The sequence below is a fragment of the Capsicum annuum genome, unplaced genomic scaffold (assembly GCF_002878395.1).
Source record: "Capsicum annuum cultivar UCD-10X-F1 unplaced genomic scaffold, UCD10Xv1.1 ctg4021, whole genome shotgun sequence".
In the NCBI taxonomy this organism is placed as follows: domain Eukaryota; kingdom Viridiplantae; phylum Streptophyta; class Magnoliopsida; order Solanales; family Solanaceae; genus Capsicum; species Capsicum annuum.
In genome coordinates this window covers 12321-30523 of record NW_025847490.1, presented here as the reverse complement: position 1 = coordinate 30523, position 18203 = coordinate 12321, and the positions used below count along the sequence as shown (strand labels likewise).

Genomic DNA, 18203 nt, shown 5'->3' with positions numbered 1-18203 from the left:
TTAATAGAATCATGTTAGTCAATTTGCTCCCCTTATTAATTTCTTCTTAATAATTGTGGAAAAGGCAAACATGCAAAGTAATATGAGACGGAGGGAGTACTATTTTAAAGAAATAGCAAGCTTCTCTTATTGATACATATATAGGGTTAGCAACTTTATAGGTTTTCAAAGTCATTTTTATGTGAAAATCCATAAAGAGACTCTCAAGCACCACGTTAATTTTTGGGAACCTGTGGAGTATCTTACTGTTGAAACAACAAGAACAAAGAAAAATGTAAAATGGGGACCAGATGAATTCTTGCCCCTGCCTGATTCTTTATTAATGACAAGATTCCTCTCTAAACTCTAATAACATTTCTAGATTGGGGTATATTGATTATATGGTAAAGTTCCACATTTTAAAGACTAGTTATATATATATATATATATATATATATATATATGGTAAAGTTCCACATTTTAAAGATTAGTTATATATATATATATGTATATATATACACATACACATACACCCTAAAACCCCTGAGCTATCAATGTTTTGCGAGTTCCATATTTAAACTTGGTGATTAAGCATATTTTCATATAGGAATGTAAAGTTTGTGTTCAATAGTTTCTTATGCTCTACTATGTCTAAACATGTTCAATTTTAATTTTTATGATTGGAGGTTGACTAGTGGAGGATTATGAAAAGGAAAGAAATGGATAAGAAAGGTAATTTATCTCTAAATTATACTTAGAAGGTGTTTAGATTGACTTATTTTTAGATGTTTTTGACTTTTAAGCATTTTTAAATTTTGTTTCATATATTCTATTCATTTCTCCTATAATGCTTTAGTTCTTCCTTTGAGTTGATTTCTCATATGATCATTTAACTAATACTTAGTAGTATTTCCTTACTTCAACAATTTCCCCAATTGCAAAAGTAAATATATTTTCATCATATGTTGGACAACTTAAACTTGCGAATTAGAGTTTGTGGGCTTTGAATAAAAGCAAATAGCAACTTGGGCTAGTGGCAAAACTATGGATCCAATAGTTCAGTTGGCATTAAGCAGGCTGAGAGGAATAGTAGATATCCCCCAATCCCAAAACGTGCAAGTTTTTATGGCTGGTCTTTCAATTACTTGACAAATTTGTCAGTCTTGGACTGAGGCCAATAAGCTTTATCCTTTGTAAGGGCTTTGAATAAGAGCAAAAAGCATCTTGGGCCACTATCAAAACTAAGGATCCAACAGGGCTCAAGTGATTCACCGAAGCGAGGAGACCTTGAAAGCTACTTTTTCAAGTGTTTGTAGCGAAAGGTTCTGTCAATTAGGGATAGTTCAGTTGGCATAGGCGGGCGGCGTGCATGGGCCTTTCATGGCAAGGGAGCAACTTGTTCTTGCAGTACATTCATTTTTGTTACGAGAATGAAATGATCCTCCAACTAGACTCGAACCCCAACTTTCAGTTCTTTCCTTTTAGTGTTTCGACTTGAAGCAATAAGCTTCTAGCTAGTTCAGTGGATAAGATGGCTCTCCAACGTTTGCCCATGGACATGTGCATGTAAACGAGACATATGGACAAAAATTATTCATAGTGGAATGCTCAGCGTCCCCTAAGCATGTACACCTAGTTAATAAATATTAAATAATATATTTATAGAAAATTCCTATCTATTGGAACCAAAAATTGTAGATTCAGCAATATGTTACGTACTAACTCAAATCTTAATCAGTTCTTACAATAATCACTAGTATGCCTTTTTTTTATCAGTTTATGTGCATCTCAACTATTTCGTCGAATTTTTTTATAACTTTCATACAGCTACAGAACAATCTCTTTGTCATAGCTAGAAAAACTTGAACTGCCAAAACCTGAATTTTATACCAAATGGAACTTTAACGGTCGAAGACCTTAAGCTTTGCCACCACAAGCAACTATATATTCTCATTTTTCATCATCCCAAACCTAACCCACCATGCTCATCCACCCACTTTCCACCGCAAAGTCAACGTTAATATGTACTTATATTTTAATAATCTTACATAAATATAATACATTTTTGTATATCCTTGAGAAATGTGTAGCAATTATTTCTTAAGTCTTATATCAGTTGATTATCTCAAATTATATTAATTTAACACCCATTTGTGTGCTTAGATTTTAGTGCTTTTTTGCTGTTTCCTTGACGTGATTTGCGCTTTATCCTAGTTCATGAACATGCCCGTATGTGTTATAAACTTAATGTTCAAGATTTTCCAGCTCTTTAGTTCACTTGGTGTTTGTTTCAAGCAATTTTTAATGCTGACTTTTAAGCTAATGTACGTCATTTCATTGGAAGTTTTAGATCAACTTAGTGCTAACTCTTTGAGTTTTTATTACTGTTTCTTACTTCCTTGCCGACCCCAACTTGTTTGGAACTAAGACGTCGTAGTAGTTGTTGTCCAATGTCACTTGGTGCTAAAACCAGGTAATTAACAGTATTTGGTCTGCTTATAGAAAATGAACTTAATTTGATATTAAATCTTCTGTTTTTGGTTTCATTTGATTATTGGGAAAATTGTAGGATAGAATTATTGAAATTTTAGTATTGATTGAGGATGGGTGAGTCCATCATTTGCTTTAGAAAATGTAGATTAGGAAGAGTAATGGGTTGCATTCAGTTTGTGCTAGGTTCACTTGTTATACTCGTGAGTCTTTCGAGTTTGTTTAGGTTTTATTCTGCTGGATTTTTCTTACACGATGAGGATATATGCCGCCATTTTTATGGAGTAAAGGATGTTTATGATAGTTTCGATATAAGGGCACTGAGTTCTCGCGTTGATGAAGTGCTCGATAAGATGGAGAGTTTGCAAGACAAATTTGAATTGATTGTACAAGAGATGGAGAAGAACAAAGATGAGTTACAGAAAGGGAGTATTCCCAAATTGGAATACAAGAGGTTCTTGGAAGAAGAGGTGATTAAGCCTTTATACTCTGCTCATATTGCCCTTAGGCAAATTAGGATGCCTAGAGTTGAAGGGATTGGGAATGTAACAATTAAAGAAGATCCCTTGATTAATAACTTTGTGATTGAGGAGATTCGAAAGTATATCACCCCGAAGGAGAATAGACATAAGAAGGTTAATATTTTTGGGACGCAGAAGATTTATAACACGATAGGGCATGCTTGTGTGTCGATGAAGAAAGAATTGGAGGAATATATGGATTATGATATTGGTTCATATTGTAAAGATGATTGGAACATTGCTCAGAAGCTTATGATTAATGGCTGCGATCCTTTGCCAAGGAGACGGTGTTTGGCAAGGGCCTCTAAGCTCTATCAGAAGCCTTATCCAATGAACGAGTCCTTATGGAGGATCCCGGATGGGAGAAATGTTAGGTGGAACAATTACCTTTGCAGGAACTACGAGTGCTTATCGGGTAAGAATCCTAAACGAGGCTACACTAAGTGCACCGGGTGTTTTGAAATGGAGAAAGAAGAGCTAAAATGGGTAACAAATTCTTCACTTCCCGTGGATTTCTTGATCAGAGATGTATTGGCAGTTAAGCCAGGAGAGATCAGAATTGGTCTGGATTTTGGTATTGGTACGGGGACTTTTGCTGCAAGAATGAGAGAGCAGAATGTGACAATCATCTCAACTGCACTGAATCTTGGAGCTCCTTTCAGCGAGACGATAGCACTTAGGGGTTTGATTCCACTCTATGTGACATTGAACCAGAGGCTTCCATTCTTCGATAACACTATGGATACGATCCACACTGCTGGATTTATGGACGGTTGGATCGATCTTCAGCTGTTGGACTTCATCCTATTTGACTGGGATCGCGTTTTGAGACCAGGGGGATTGTTGTGGATTGATCGATTCTTCTGTAATAGGACTGATCTGGATGACTTTATGTACATGTTATTGCAATTCAGGTACAAAAAGCATAAGTGGTCTATTGCTCCTAAGGGCAAGGATGAAGTTTACCTCTCTGCATTGTTAGAAAAGCCACCTCGTTCATTATGATGCGGAGCATTAGAGCTGTCTTTGTTATACTTGACACGTTATTCATAGGATTCATCTGTACTATTTGTTCTGATGTCTGCAAATTGTAAGAAACTTGTGGTTCGCTTTAGTATACTTGACATTGTATTCATAGGATTCATCTTCAACATTTATTCTCTATTGAATATTCTGAATTTAGCATTTACCTTACTGTTGTTCATGAAGTGCAAAGGATGCATATTGCTCAATAACAATTTGGTCTGATATGAAATGTTCATCTCTTTACTGTTCATGAAGTGCAGAGGAGGTATATTCCCCAATAACCATTTAATGTTATAATATCATGATTCGATTAGCAAGCAAAAGATGTTGCTTCTTATTTTTGATTGTGCACTATTCATAATGAAATGTTTACAATAGCATATGGTATGGTGGTGGTTGAAATACAGAAACCCAAAGAAAGAGGACCTTATATGTAAGGAATATTCACATGCATATTGCTCTCAAAGCCACATTGTTAAACACCACCAACAACAACATACCAGGGTATTCCCACCTAGTGGGGTCTGGGAGGATAAAATGTATGCAGTCCATACCACCTCCGAAGAAGTAGAGAGGTTGTTTCCAATAAACACATTATTAAACACCATGGGTAACAATTGCACCCCGATGCTACCATTGAAGAAGTAATTTTAGAATAAGTTGTCAACTGTTAAGTATTGAGTCATTACATGAAAGGTCTTTCCATACAAGTTTTTGTATTTTTGCTTTCAAAATTTACTAGAGTAGAACATATTTTGCCCACTATTGGAGATCTCTGTTATGATCGGTTTCTAATATTCATTTATAAAAATGGCCTTAGAGGTGGATAATCTTGAACTTTTAGCGAACAAAATTTCAAATTTAACAATGTTTGACCTTTTAAATTTTGACCTTGGGACAAACGGACTCAAGTTCAAGACCACCATCTGTCCTTGAGGAAATGGACCAGCTGATGTATAAGGCCCAAAATAACAATTCAACTACATTGATGATATGGGCTAACTGAGAACTTCGATAGGTCCCTAATAAGCTAGCTAAATCCAATTCATCATAGGCCCCAGGCAAAAGGTCTAGACAACATTAGAAGCCCAGGTCAGAGATAATAGTAAAAATAACATAAATCTCAACCTTAATGGAATTACTAGTTTAATGCACGTTAACATTTGATTAGTTCAAATCAAATTTAATTGAGTTAGAATTCTTAAACTAATAGAAAAAGTATCAGTTGTCATTAATTTTGATGACTTTTAATAAGGAAACATTTTACCATAAATATATTTAATTAATTTTCAACTCTTAAATTAGAAAAGATATAAAAATTGTGATGGCTTCTAATACGGAAATTTTTTTTACCATAAATATATTTAATTAATTTTCAACTCTTAAATATTAAGAAGAAATATATCTATGTTATGTCAGCTGCTTCTGTGCTGTACTATGTGTTTGTGTGATATCTTGTCACTTGAGCCGGGGGTCTTTCGGAAACAGCCTTTCTACTTCATCAGAGGTAGAGGTATGGACTGCGTACATCTTACCCCCCCCAGACCCCACTAAGTGGGAATACACTGGGTTTGTTGTTGTTGTTGTTGTTGTCTCTTCCGATTCATATACATAACAAGGCCGATATATACATAGAAACCTTTATATATGACAAGGCCGACATATACATAACAAGGCCGATTCATATACATAATAAGGCCAACATATACATAGAAAGCTATGTTTATGTATTAACTTAAAAAATTAATTTTTTGTAATATGTTTGGAGAGATGAGATTTTTTGTAATTAGTGAAACTTAAGTTGTGGGTTTATGTAATTTTATCAAATCAAGCTGAAGTAAGCTCGTGCGGAGCCAGCTTATGACTAGGAGGTTCATCTAAACCCTCTTTGGGGTACATTATACTATTTATATATAGTTAAAATTATTTTTTATATATATATAGTCTATGTTGAACCCCTCCGATTAGTTCGTGTTCACTTCTTTAAATTTTTTTTTCTCCGACAATGGAAGTAATCATTGAGTTTTGATTAAAGTACATGTTTAAACAAAATAGAGATGAAAATGACGAACAACATAGTTTAGACAACCGTCCAACAGAGTTAAGGAGCCATGCCAAATTGCCAATCCCTTTATTTATTGTTGCATAAATAAATAATTTCAATGTTTATTATAACTTATAATACAGAGGAGATGGACAGAAACTATAGTAGTCAAATCCTTAAATTAAACCATCAGACGTATATTAAAGAGACTCGAGACAGCAACATCCAAATGAAAGATGCTTGTAGTTGGACTCTTATACACTGACATTTCAATTGCTTTAATTACTAATTTTGAAATGGAAATCATTGTAATGACCAATCACAGCAAAATTCAAATTGGCTATGACATACCTATAACTACTAATCTTTTTTGGTTTTTTTTCCCCTCCTCCCAAATGTTGAATTCTTTCCACTTTTCTTTTAAAAGGAAATAGGAAAACCAAAGAAGTTGGGACCTAATCAAAGCAAATAATATTGAGTCCACCGGCCATCCTAATATAGTCATCATGTAATTGATTGCATATATATATTTGTACCCTTTCTCTAATTTTAGTAGTTGTTAGCAATAGTGTATATCAACGTCCAAAATTAGGATTGATATGTCTATGAAAATATTTGTCCCATTTAAGTTTGGATGACAATTGAGTAGTTTATTTATCAACTCAAAACAATTTTGACTCAGTCAATTCTGTCTATTTAAAAGTTGAGTTCATATGTAGTTAAATTGACTCTTTAAAAATCTTGTCACTTTTTTTTAAAAAAAAAGAAAAATAATTTTTGGTTTGATACGTTATATTTAGTAATAATAAAGAAACAAAAAGTAATTGCTAAATACTTGAACAAGTTATATGAAAACAACAATGAAATTAAAAATTAGTTAGAAATTAGTTAGAGTTTGACAAGTTGGGCTATAACCCTTTATTTAACTGATTTTAGCTCAGCATATTGCAGTCTAAGTAACCAAAGGGCAATTAGGCAATTTATTGACTTGCTTGTGGTGCGACCCTTACCGAAATTGTGCTAATGCAAAATACTTTTACTGACCTATTTGATATACTTAAATTCAACTTAACCAACTCATTTGACACCCTTATTCACAAAATTTCTAGCTACTCCTACAGTTTACGATAAGATGCTTAACTACTGATGCTTTGGTTTGGATTTGCTGAACATTTTAAAGGCTATTAGTACTGAATTGTTTGACCAATTCAAGCTTAGTTGTTCATTTTGTACTAATAATTCCATGGAAATTGATGGAAATACTTTGGTCCACACAAAATTGTACTCCTACCTACTTTATATATAGGGGGTGAATACATGAAGTTCAGCAACTTAGTTTGAAAGCAACAACAGAAGACCAGTAGTACTAAAAATCAACTTTTCAAGAAGGCGTCAAGCATTGCTTTAATTTTAGTTTTTTTTCCTATATTAAAGTTACGTAAGAGTGATGTGTCTCTTGTTATAATTATTGAAAGTTTGGTAAGTTTGAAAGCATATGTGAAAGTAACATTGTTTAAAATCATAAAATTCAAACTTTTAAATTTGAATTTCATATTTAATTAAATAAATTATCAGGGAAACAGGACCGGAGCTACATTTGGCTAAGGGATTCATCCGATGAAATTTTTTTGCTATTTTTATATGGTTAAATTATTTTTTTATATATACAGTAGATGTTGCACCCCCTTCGATTAGTTCATATATTTATTTCTGAACCCCCTTAACGAAAATCCTGACTCTGGCGAATATATTTGGTTTTTGAATGCCGGCCCATCGTGGTAATTTGGTGATTTGGCGATAACTATAGGGGTAAATCAGGAAATACACATCTTTCGTTAGAGCACTATCAGAAAAGGACAAAGCGGCAAAAATAGATAAAAGGCATCGCCCGCCAAGCTATATCCAAATTTAATTAAAACATCCCTTGAAACTTATCTTTCTTTACTTGATGGTCCCGGAGTGTTTGAATTATGACAATAAACAGCATATATGTTTTCTTTTCCTCGTATAGTTTGTGGAATGGTGTAACTTTGTGCTGAATTCAAAATGTAATGAAAATATGAAATGAATAATGGACATCTCTTGGTTCGAATCAAAATAAGAGAGTTGGAATATTATTTTTTATCGAAATAAAATAGCGAACATATACTTCTAATTCTTAATAATCAATAACTGGACCGATATAAATTATTTAATTCGAATTTATATGATAAAAGAAGAATCAACTGATGTTAATTAAAAACGACTTTTAATCGGTCTCAAAAAATTGTGCTAGTTTAACTCCTTTATCTTACCTATACCTCTTGAGAGCATTTTACTGGGTAGTTTTTACATCGTCCTTGTCAATGCTTGTGTTATTTTGCAGTAGTTATCATGTGGCTTTGGGAATAGAATAGATTCAGGGGTCGTTCGGTAGGGTTTATAAGAATTGTGCAAAATATTGTATATTAGTATACTTGTATTAGTATTGATCGCATTAGTTATGTTTGTATTTTTCTTATGTAGTGTTTGATTTGGTAGGGTGTATCAGAATAGTGCAAAATATCATGTATTAGTAATACTTGCATTAGTAATGTTTGGTTAGTTATACTTGCATTTTTTTTATGCAGTGTTTGATTTGGTATATTAAAATAACGTGAATTGCATGATTTCTTAAAATTTTTATTTTTTTTTTACAAAAATACCCTTTATAAATATGACGAAAATGACGTGAAAAAATTTTTGAGGGACAATTATGACTTTAACCATATTAATGCATGCATTAGAATGTATTGCATTACTAATGACATGAATTTCTAGGCATTAGTAGTACGCGCCTTAATACCAAATAAAGTGTATAACTAATGCAAGCATTAGTAATACATGGAATAAAAAAATGTACCAAATAAGATATTAATAATACACAAAATCAATATAAGTACTATTTTTCTTAATACACTCTACCAAACGATTTCTAAGGGGTCGTTTGGTAGAATGTATAAGAACAATGCAAAATATAGTGAATTAGTAACGCTTGCATTAGTAATGTTTGCATTAGTTTTGATTGTATTAACTATACATGTATTATTTCTTGTACATTGTTTGGTTTGATGTATAAGAAATAAAATATCTTACATAATTTTTATAAAATAAGTGTTTGTTTACAAAAATACCCTCTTTAACTTTGTGCACTTTTTTTTGCAACAAAGGTCTTTTGCCATCTTAAACATAATTAACGAATAGTCTCAAGATTTTTTTTTTAAATCCTTTTAAAGACCCTCGAAGCAAAGTAACAATATGTTGCGGTTATTTAAATCAACTATTCATTGTTGTAAATTAAAATGGTGGGAAAAAAATTATGAAATATTTTGAGAAAATTCACCGTTGAAAATTAAATTGGCGAGAAAAGAAATTGAGAAATATTTTGAGAGGGAAATTGAGAGGTATTAAGGTCATTTAATAAGTTAATGAATGTGTTAAAAATCTTTATATTACTAATACATAAGAAATAGAGTGTATTACTAATGCACACTTTAATATATAATAAGAGTGTATAACTTATGTTTGTATTAGTTATACATAGATAAAAAAAACGTATTAAATAAGGTACTACTAATATACACTAACTAATACATGCATTATATTTTTCAATACAGTCTACCAAACGATCGCTAAGTAGTTTACTTGGATATTGGGGCTTACTGTCCAATACTCAGTTTTTTTTTGTACTTCAAAGTTTACTTTGGTTAGTAAAATTGTTTATGTATATAAAAAAAAAAAGGATGTCATCCTAGTAGAAGTTCAATCATCCATTATCTTGCATTCATATATATAGTTATAGATAGACTTTTCTTAGACACATAAATAGGCAGAGGCAGGTAAAAGGTGTGAATTGAATTTTAGCAAATTAAATGAGTTCACTTTGAAAATTGACGGGTCATTGGATAATAGGTCAATGTCCAATCCATCCAACTCTTAGTTTTAGTTTCTTTGTTGTTTTAGTATAATTTATTTAATTATCTAGTAAATCTTTTTTTTCTTTACAATGATCATATACAATATTAAGCCAAAAAATTAATTATATTTTGGTAATATTATTTCCCATTGGCCAATTTATATCTTGTCTAAATCAGTCAAACTCGTAGATGAAGTGTGACAAGGCCCAAGAGTTTTTTTCTAATTTCTATCCCTAACTAATAGTACCATTAATAAAAAGGCAGTTCATATCCAAAGTTGTACTATCTTTCCCAAGGGAGTAGCTTCGAATTCGATCAATATATAAAAATGTTTATTTGTTTGTCTGAATTCAAAGATTCTAACCACTTGTATTTTTTTTAGAAGTCACCATCTAACTATGAATAGACTAGATAGTTACGCCTAGGAGAAAAAAAAAGTAGCAATACTAAATACTAATTAGTTATAAAATAAATTTGGACAAAGAAAACAAAATGGCAATTCCAAAATTATCACAACACCTCCTAAGGTTACAGGTGTGTTTGGTATGATAGGAAAATGTTTTCCTATTTTTCCTTGTTTAGTTGCAACAAAATATTGAAAAAATATTTTTCATAATAACTCATTTTCCTCAATTTGAAGGAAAATGACTTCTCTCGTGAACTAAGGGAAGTCATTTTTCGAAAAATGACAAATGTGACTTATGCTCCCCCCCATCCCAACAACACTCATATTCATATGACTCAAAAATTTACATTACTCGAAAATATTTTTCACTGTGTTTTGCTTAAATTTTTCATTGCTTCAAATAAAAAATAGTGAAGCTCGATTTTTTCCCCTTTCCAATGTTCATTGAATGTATTGTTATTTTCACATGCATAGAGGAAGACTTACCAATGTTACTTTTGCTAATTGCATATTTCATTTTATCATCTATTTTCACGAGATTGAATAAACTTGTCGTTCCGTTATATGTCTATTGATTGTAGTATCTTGAAATTGTCCTGACAAAATGTTGAAAAGAGTCTCATATATTTGCTAATTAATAGTTGCTTAAATTTAGTCATTGCAATATTTTAGTATTCGATATTAATATTATTTGTTATGCTTAAATTAGTTTTTACAAATTGTTGAATTGCTAGAGACACTGATATACTAGTTAACGGTTAGTAGTATTTTCTAAAAAATATTTTTTCACTCACCAATCAAACACTAGAAAATATTTTTCTAAAAAATATTTTCTACTCACTAACCAAACATGAGAAAATAAGTAGAAAATCAACTTATTTTTCAGGAAAACATTTTCCATGGAAAATATTTTCCATCATACCAAACACACCCGTACTATTAATTCACATACACAAATAGTACTGTGCCATATATGCAACTAGGGGCGTTCATGGGTCGGTTTGGGTCGGTTATTGGTCAAAACCATAACCAAACCAATTTAGTTGGTTTTTAAATTTCTAAAACCAAACCAAACAAAAAAATAACCATCGATTTGGTTCTTGTCGGTTTAGTTCGGTTTTTTCGGTTTATAACTTTAGCTAATGATAAAAGTTGAAGATTAAAAAAAAAAAAAACTCAATCTAACATATGAGATGTTAACCCAGTGTTGTATCTCAACCTTGAAACTAAGATGTCAATTGAGTGTTATACTTCGGCAAAGCCATGAACAACACCATACGAACACTTCTAAAAAAAAAATTTAAAACTACATTTAACAAAATGATATGATAAACACCGCAAAAAGTGAACACACAAACTTCATACTCGACAAGGTTCAAAAAGAAAGTTAAAATTCGTGATTGTCTATAGTCTAATGAATATTAGCTGTAAATTTCAATATACAATAAGATATTATTTTCAAAATTAGTATCATTTGTTATTCAAAGTGCAAAATTCATTTAGAATCTCATAAGGTACTATCAACTGGATGAAAACATATGACTGAATGTATTACGATTAAAGTTAAATCATGATTAAATTAAAATATAAAATGTAACAAATATTTATATTGTATTTATGAATGATATATAAATAATTATAATATATATATATATATATATATATCGGTTTGGTTTGATTATTTTATCGATTATTTTAGAGTAAAACCAAACCAAACAAATAAGTATCGTTTTTTTTTTAAATTTAAAACCAAACCAAACCAAATATCGAATTTTTTAATCGATTTAATTTGGATTACGGTTCTATTTGGTTTTTAACGGAACCGTGAACACCCCTATATGCAACAAGGCCAAATTACAATATCTTTGTGTCCATCTTGTCATATCAAGAACCTCCCCGCACACCCCACACCCCACACCCCACACCCACTCAAAAAAGAAACCCCTCTCTCATTTGTTTCTTTAATTACCAGAAATCAGGGAGAATTTTCTGGTTCTTGTCTTTCTCTTGTAAACAGAAAATATCCCAAGTTTTGTTAGTTTGTAAAACCTCAATATATATAAAAGCAAGGAGCCAAATTGAAGAAGCAAAAATATCCAAAAGAGATAAAGACTCATTAATCAAACAGAAGCTGAACAAATTAAAGCTGAGAAGGCTCTTTTTTTTTTCTTTGGATCTCTTTTTACCACCCTTTTTCAGCAGCTTTATAATTTCATTAGTCTCGTTAATTTACTCTTTGTAATGTCAAACCTGTCTTATGGGAATAGTAGTACTGAAGAAGCAGATGAAACTCCCAACGTGTTGTCTAGTACTACAAGTGATGGATCTAGTGTTCATCAAGAACAACCTCTTCCCAGTCCTAACAAAAGGAGAAGGAAATTACCTGGAAATCCTGGTAAATTCTAATTTTACTTCACCTTGTGTTGAGGTTTTACGCTACTTTTGCTACGTTTCATGATTATGATGGTTTGATCTAATTGCTCCTTCTGTCTCAATTTAAATTTATATAATAGCATATTTTCTTTTCTGGTCTGTCCCAAGTTAGACTATATATGCATTATAAGGATTGTTTTTATAGAAATAGTTGAACTTTAAATTTACTGTTTTATGTAAGTATTTTTCGTTCTTTCTTAAACTTCATTCTCAATAATCAAAACGAAAATTGGGACACATTGACAATAGCTTTTCAGATTGATTTTGTGTTACAAATAATTGGCTAGTCATATACATAGTACTTGGATCACTCTCTAATACATATTTTTTTTAGTCACTTTTACTTGTTTACTATGCTAAATATTAAAAAAAATAATTATTTTACTTGTTATTTTAGCATATATTAGAGAAAAATAACTTTTTCATATTTATCCTTAACATTAACTACCCATTCCCCGACCCTAATGATTCCCAAGTCGATTGAGACTTGAGAGTTGAGACTATACACATTAATATGAATAATACAATAAAAGATCACCCCATTTATTACTTCTTAAGCGTCATTGGCACAAGTAAAATATATATGGCCGGCAAGAAGATTTGATTTGTTTGACGATAGATATATCCAGGCAGAAAAGGATTTGGATTTTACCCATTTCATTTTCTTTACTTCCCTTTTAGTAGTATATTAATTGTTTAAAGAATTAATTAAAACGAGACTGGAAAGTGAATAAGTGATAAGTATATGTAGGTAGTTGAAGCGTCGAATACTTCAATTATTGATTCAATAATTGGAGTAAACTGTTGCATGTTGTCTTAAAATATAATGGCAATATTCATATATTACTTACTATTCCTTTCTTTTTGCTTTTTAATGTTTCATGAAAGGAACTCTACACATATATCCTGTGCATGCAATATGGATATTGCCATATTGTCCAAGTCTTCTCTCTTTTTATAATCATTCAAACATGTAAATATTTCAAAATTTCTAGAAGATATATAAAAGTTGTTCTATAGAAAAGTCGTTCATTTAACTTTATAACAAGATAATGATATATATAGTACTCCTATTATATTATTCTTTCATATATGTATAAAGTTATAATTAGTTGCTAATTAATAATAAAATTTGTTTGACATATGCACAGATCCTAGTGCTGAAGTTATTGCCTTATCACCAAAAACCCTAATGGCAACCAACAGGTTCATCTGTGAAGTCTGTAACAAAGGCTTCCAAAGGGAACAAAATCTTCAATTACACAGGAGGGGACACAATTTACCATGGAAATTAAAGCAAAAAACAAGCAATCATGAGATTAAAAAACGAGTGTATATTTGCCCAGAAAGCTCATGTGTTCACCATGATCCTGCTCGTGCTCTTGGAGATCTTACAGGGATTAAGAAACATTTTTCACGTAAACATGGTGAAAAGAAATGGAAATGTGACAAGTGTTCTAAAAAGTATGCGGTGCAATCTGACTGGAAAGCCCATTTGAAAACTTGTGGCACCAAGGAGTACAAATGTGACTGTGGTACCATCTTCTCCAGGTTAATATAACAATTTACTTACTCAAATTTTCGATCATCTTGTCTAAAAGTTTAAACTGTAGAGAAGGGTTTAAATTGTCTTACTTAACTAATTGTATCTTTAGCACGCTCGATCTAACGTGTGTCTAGCTAGCCCTTATCGTCCTTTAATATATCAGTCAGTCAAACACATGATTTTCTTGTAGGTAACTAACGAGACTTTGTTAGTCTCCCACGTGGATGGATTATTGGTTTCTTTATATGAATTTGGATAATCCTCGTCTTATAAACTTTTGGGGTTGAGTTAGGCTCAATATGCATATGAATTTGGATAATCCTCGTCCTATAAGCTTTTAGGGTTGAGTTAAGCTCAATATAATATGCATTTCTTTTAAGGATATCAGAGTCATTCTCATCCCGATTCTTTATTCAACAATGTTGGACCTCATGTTTATATTGTTCATACTGCTAGTTAACTTGGTCTAAACATGCATGTGGGGGAAGTGTTAACAGTCTCGTATCTGATATGAGATGGATAATTAATCTCATTTATATGAACTTGAAAAATTCCAAAAGCTACCTTTTGAGCTTGTGTTAGACCCGAAATTTATCTCTTTTACCTGACTTAAACTTGTGTTAGAAAGTGTAGCTATTTCAGCACAGCATATTCTAACAAAGATGTAGGACCCTTTATCATGCATATCGACATTTTACTTTAACTCTTAGTGTCATCGACACTTCAGCAAGTACCCTTTTACATAGGAAGACTTAGCTTTTCGATATTTGTACTTTTTTAACATTACAAAAATTTCAGCCTACAAAATGACTAATACATTGGAACCAATAGTTCATGAGATCATACTTTTGATGTTTGTCTGGCTGCAATAAATATTTAAAACCTATGATAATAATTAACAAATTAGAACTGATAACAATAGCGAGATTATATTAAATTAAACAACTTGTTTCAGAGGTTAATTAGTATTTTCTTTGGTCATCACCGCAAACACTTGACTTCTGAAATGTTTGTTTGGCTACATAATATATTATTAAACCTGTCGTAGACTGTCATTAGAAGACTAATTAATATTATTTGGGCCGTCCTGTATATATTAATAATTTCTAATTTGATCACTACATGTATGTAAATTGTCTATTGATCATGGCCTATTTTATAATGCAGGAGGGATAGTTTTGTGACTCATAGAGCCTTTTGTGATGCTCTGGCTGAAGAAAATAACAAAGTAAACCAAGTGTTAGCTTCAACCACACAACCTGCAGCCACTAGCACTGGCAGTACCCAATTAGGCCCTGAACTTATATCCAACACTTCCATGTTGAACTTATTACAAATCAGCAATCCAAACATAAAAGTTCCTCCAACGTCCTTAAGCAATATGGCAGGAAGCATGTTTTCCTCTTCTTCTGGCTATGGTCAATTAGGCACAAATTCGTCGAATATGTCATCAGCAACAGCATTGTTACAACAAGCAGCTCAAATGGGTGCAACAGTGAGCAGTAACATGAACTCTTCAATAAACGTGGCACGAAAAAGTTACCGTTCTCCGTTTAATGGCATGCAAATTCCAATTATAAGTGATCATGATCAAATTCAACCACAAATAGGGAACACTTCTGTGCATGGATTTGCTGGGTCTATGTTACAAAATAGTAGTAGTAATAATGATAGCTTGACTCTTGATTTTCTTGGGATAGGAGGAATGAGACAGAGGAATTTACATGAAATAATACAACAACAGCAGCAGCAAGAGATGAGTTTTGAACAGCAAAAAGAAGTTGGTCAACAAAGTATTCAAGGAATGAACTCCATGTGGGATGATTGAAATAATTAATTCAACCAAGTAATTCTCTGCTATATAATACTGAAGTTAGATAGTTTGATTTGATCCCATGCTGGATTTTGGATTGTAAATGCTTAGTGAAATCGAATCGAATGTTTATACTTTATATCAAATGAATTCAAATTATCATGATTGAGTAATTTGACGAAGAGCAAATATATTAATTAACTATATTAAAGTAGTACGTAATAGTTATGTTCAAACATATATATGATTTTTTTACAAATATTGGATGCGGATAAATTTTTAATGTAATACAATTTAGTTTTAATTAATTAGGCAAAACGCAAAATCAAAGGAAAGACAAGTTATTTTGGCCTTCCTGAAAATAAAAGAAAGTAAGTTATAGCGGGTTAATATTTGGAGTAGGTCAATGCTTTTGTTTAATGGAACAAAGTTAAAGGAAATTTGATCAGAAATAACAGGAAATATCATACCCTTAAAAATAAATGACAGTTAAGATCAAAATACTAATCATCCTCAATTTTCTCTTTAAAATAATTTTTTCTTTTATTAATCATACCGATTTACTGTCTTCTTCTTCGTCAATAACATTGGTCTTCTAATTTCATCGAAAATTTCATTCCTCTTCTTACTTCTTCAAAATAAATTCAAATAATTTTAGTGTTTAGCTCAAACAAATGACGTTAGAATGACCTATGAATTCAACTGTTCAATTAGTAGCCTTGCCTTTTCTTTTTTCTTTTTTTGTTAATTTTTGTTGTTGTTGTTGTTGCTATGTTTAAAATGCTACTTTCTTCCAACTTATTTTCACTTTTTCTATGCATATTCTTTAATCTTTTTAAGAAATCTACTCCTTTAATTGTTCCTCTTTTTAGTAATTAAGTATATTAAAAAATGTGTTTGGCAAACACAATAAAAAAAAGATTGTATCAAAGGATATATATATTTGCAGTTTTTCTTTTAAGAAAAACAAAATAACACAAAAAAAACAATAATTAAAGAGTGAAATTTTAAAAATAAAAAATAAAGAGAAGTCAATGATACATTATACAGTTTTAAATATCAATGATACGGCTTCTAAACACTTTCTATGCATATACATATTCTATATAATAATAATATGATTTCTATATAGATCATATACAAAAGACATGTCTATACAATAGTTATACAGTTTCTATATACATTCGATTTAACAATTATACAGTTTCTATACACATTTTATATAACAATTATATAATTTATATACACATTTTTTACAACCTTTAGCTGCAATTGTTATTGAGATACATATTTTATACAACAACGATATACTTCTTATACACATATCATCTAATTTCTATCCATATATCTTATTTACATACATATTCTATATAAGGATTATACAATTTCTATACAATTGTATTTAATTTAATTTTATTTTAAAACATAACTTTTAGCCTAAAAAAAATGGAGCCCCATATGGACACATGATTTCGTCCTCTTAAAGTTCAATTTTATTTACTTTTACCTATTTTTACTTTATCCTACCGTGTACCCCCATCCATGTTATTATACCCTCACAAAATATAAAAAAAAAAAACTCCCTAACAAATTCTATCCTATCCTAACCCCTACATCTTATCCTAACAACCTATCCAATCAAAATAATCCACTTCACTACCCTACCCCACCTACCCTACCCTCTACCCCTACCCGTGGACCATTTTATATATATACCCACACAGAAAAGACCACTGAAAAAAAAAGCGCTTCTTTTCCACTGACCATCGGCTTCTTCTTGGTCACGCAAAAAATCACCATTAACACAAAAAATAGAACACGCCCAGGTATTGTTCTTCTACACAGTAACGCACACACACACAGTTCTCATGGAAAAACACTACGTACACACACACTAAAATAGCAAAGACTGAGAGAGGTGGAGAGAGAGATCTGTGAGAGATTGAGAGACACGGGAGGGAGAGAGAGGGAACCAAGAAAAAGGGTTGACGGAGGTTGAATTCTCCGGCG

At 31.5% G+C, this 18203-nt stretch overlaps 2 protein-coding genes across 2 annotated transcripts; both read left to right on the top strand.

Moving 5' to 3' along the window:
• The first annotated feature begins 1840 nt into the window (after positions 1-1840).
• On the top strand, positions 1841-4228 carry LOC107839584 (probable methyltransferase At1g29790). Its single transcript, XM_016683129.2, has one exon. It carries the CDS (start codon positions 2583-2585, stop codon positions 3993-3995), a length of 1413 nt encoding a protein of 470 aa, XP_016538615.1. The 5' UTR covers positions 1841-2582; the 3' UTR covers positions 3996-4228.
• An 8040-nt stretch (positions 4229-12268) lies between these two features.
• Positions 12269-16366, top strand: LOC107839586 (zinc finger protein GAI-ASSOCIATED FACTOR 1). Its single transcript, XM_016683131.2, has 3 exons — positions 12269-12796; positions 13986-14385; positions 15548-16366. Exons 1-3 carry the CDS (start codon positions 12643-12645, stop codon positions 16206-16208), a joined length of 1215 nt encoding a protein of 404 aa, XP_016538617.2. The 5' UTR covers positions 12269-12642; the 3' UTR covers positions 16209-16366.
• The last annotated feature ends 1837 nt before the right edge of the window (positions 16367-18203 follow it).

Excerpts from the sequence above, each read along its gene's own strand:
- LOC107839584 (XM_016683129.2), top strand. The coding sequence starts at position 2,583 with ATGGGTGAGTCCATCATTTGCTTTAGAAAATGTAGATTAGGAAGAGTA.
- LOC107839586 (XM_016683131.2), top strand. The coding sequence starts at position 12,643 with ATGTCAAACCTGTCTTATGGGAATAGTAGTACTGAAGAAGCAGATGAA. Across the intron at positions 12,797-13,985 it reads GAAATTACCTGGAAATCCTG|ATCCTAGTGCTGAAGTTATT; the intron begins GTAAATTCTAAT and ends ACATATGCACAG. Across the intron at positions 14,386-15,547 it reads TGTGGTACCATCTTCTCCAG|GAGGGATAGTTTTGTGACTC; the intron begins GTTAATATAACA and ends TTTATAATGCAG.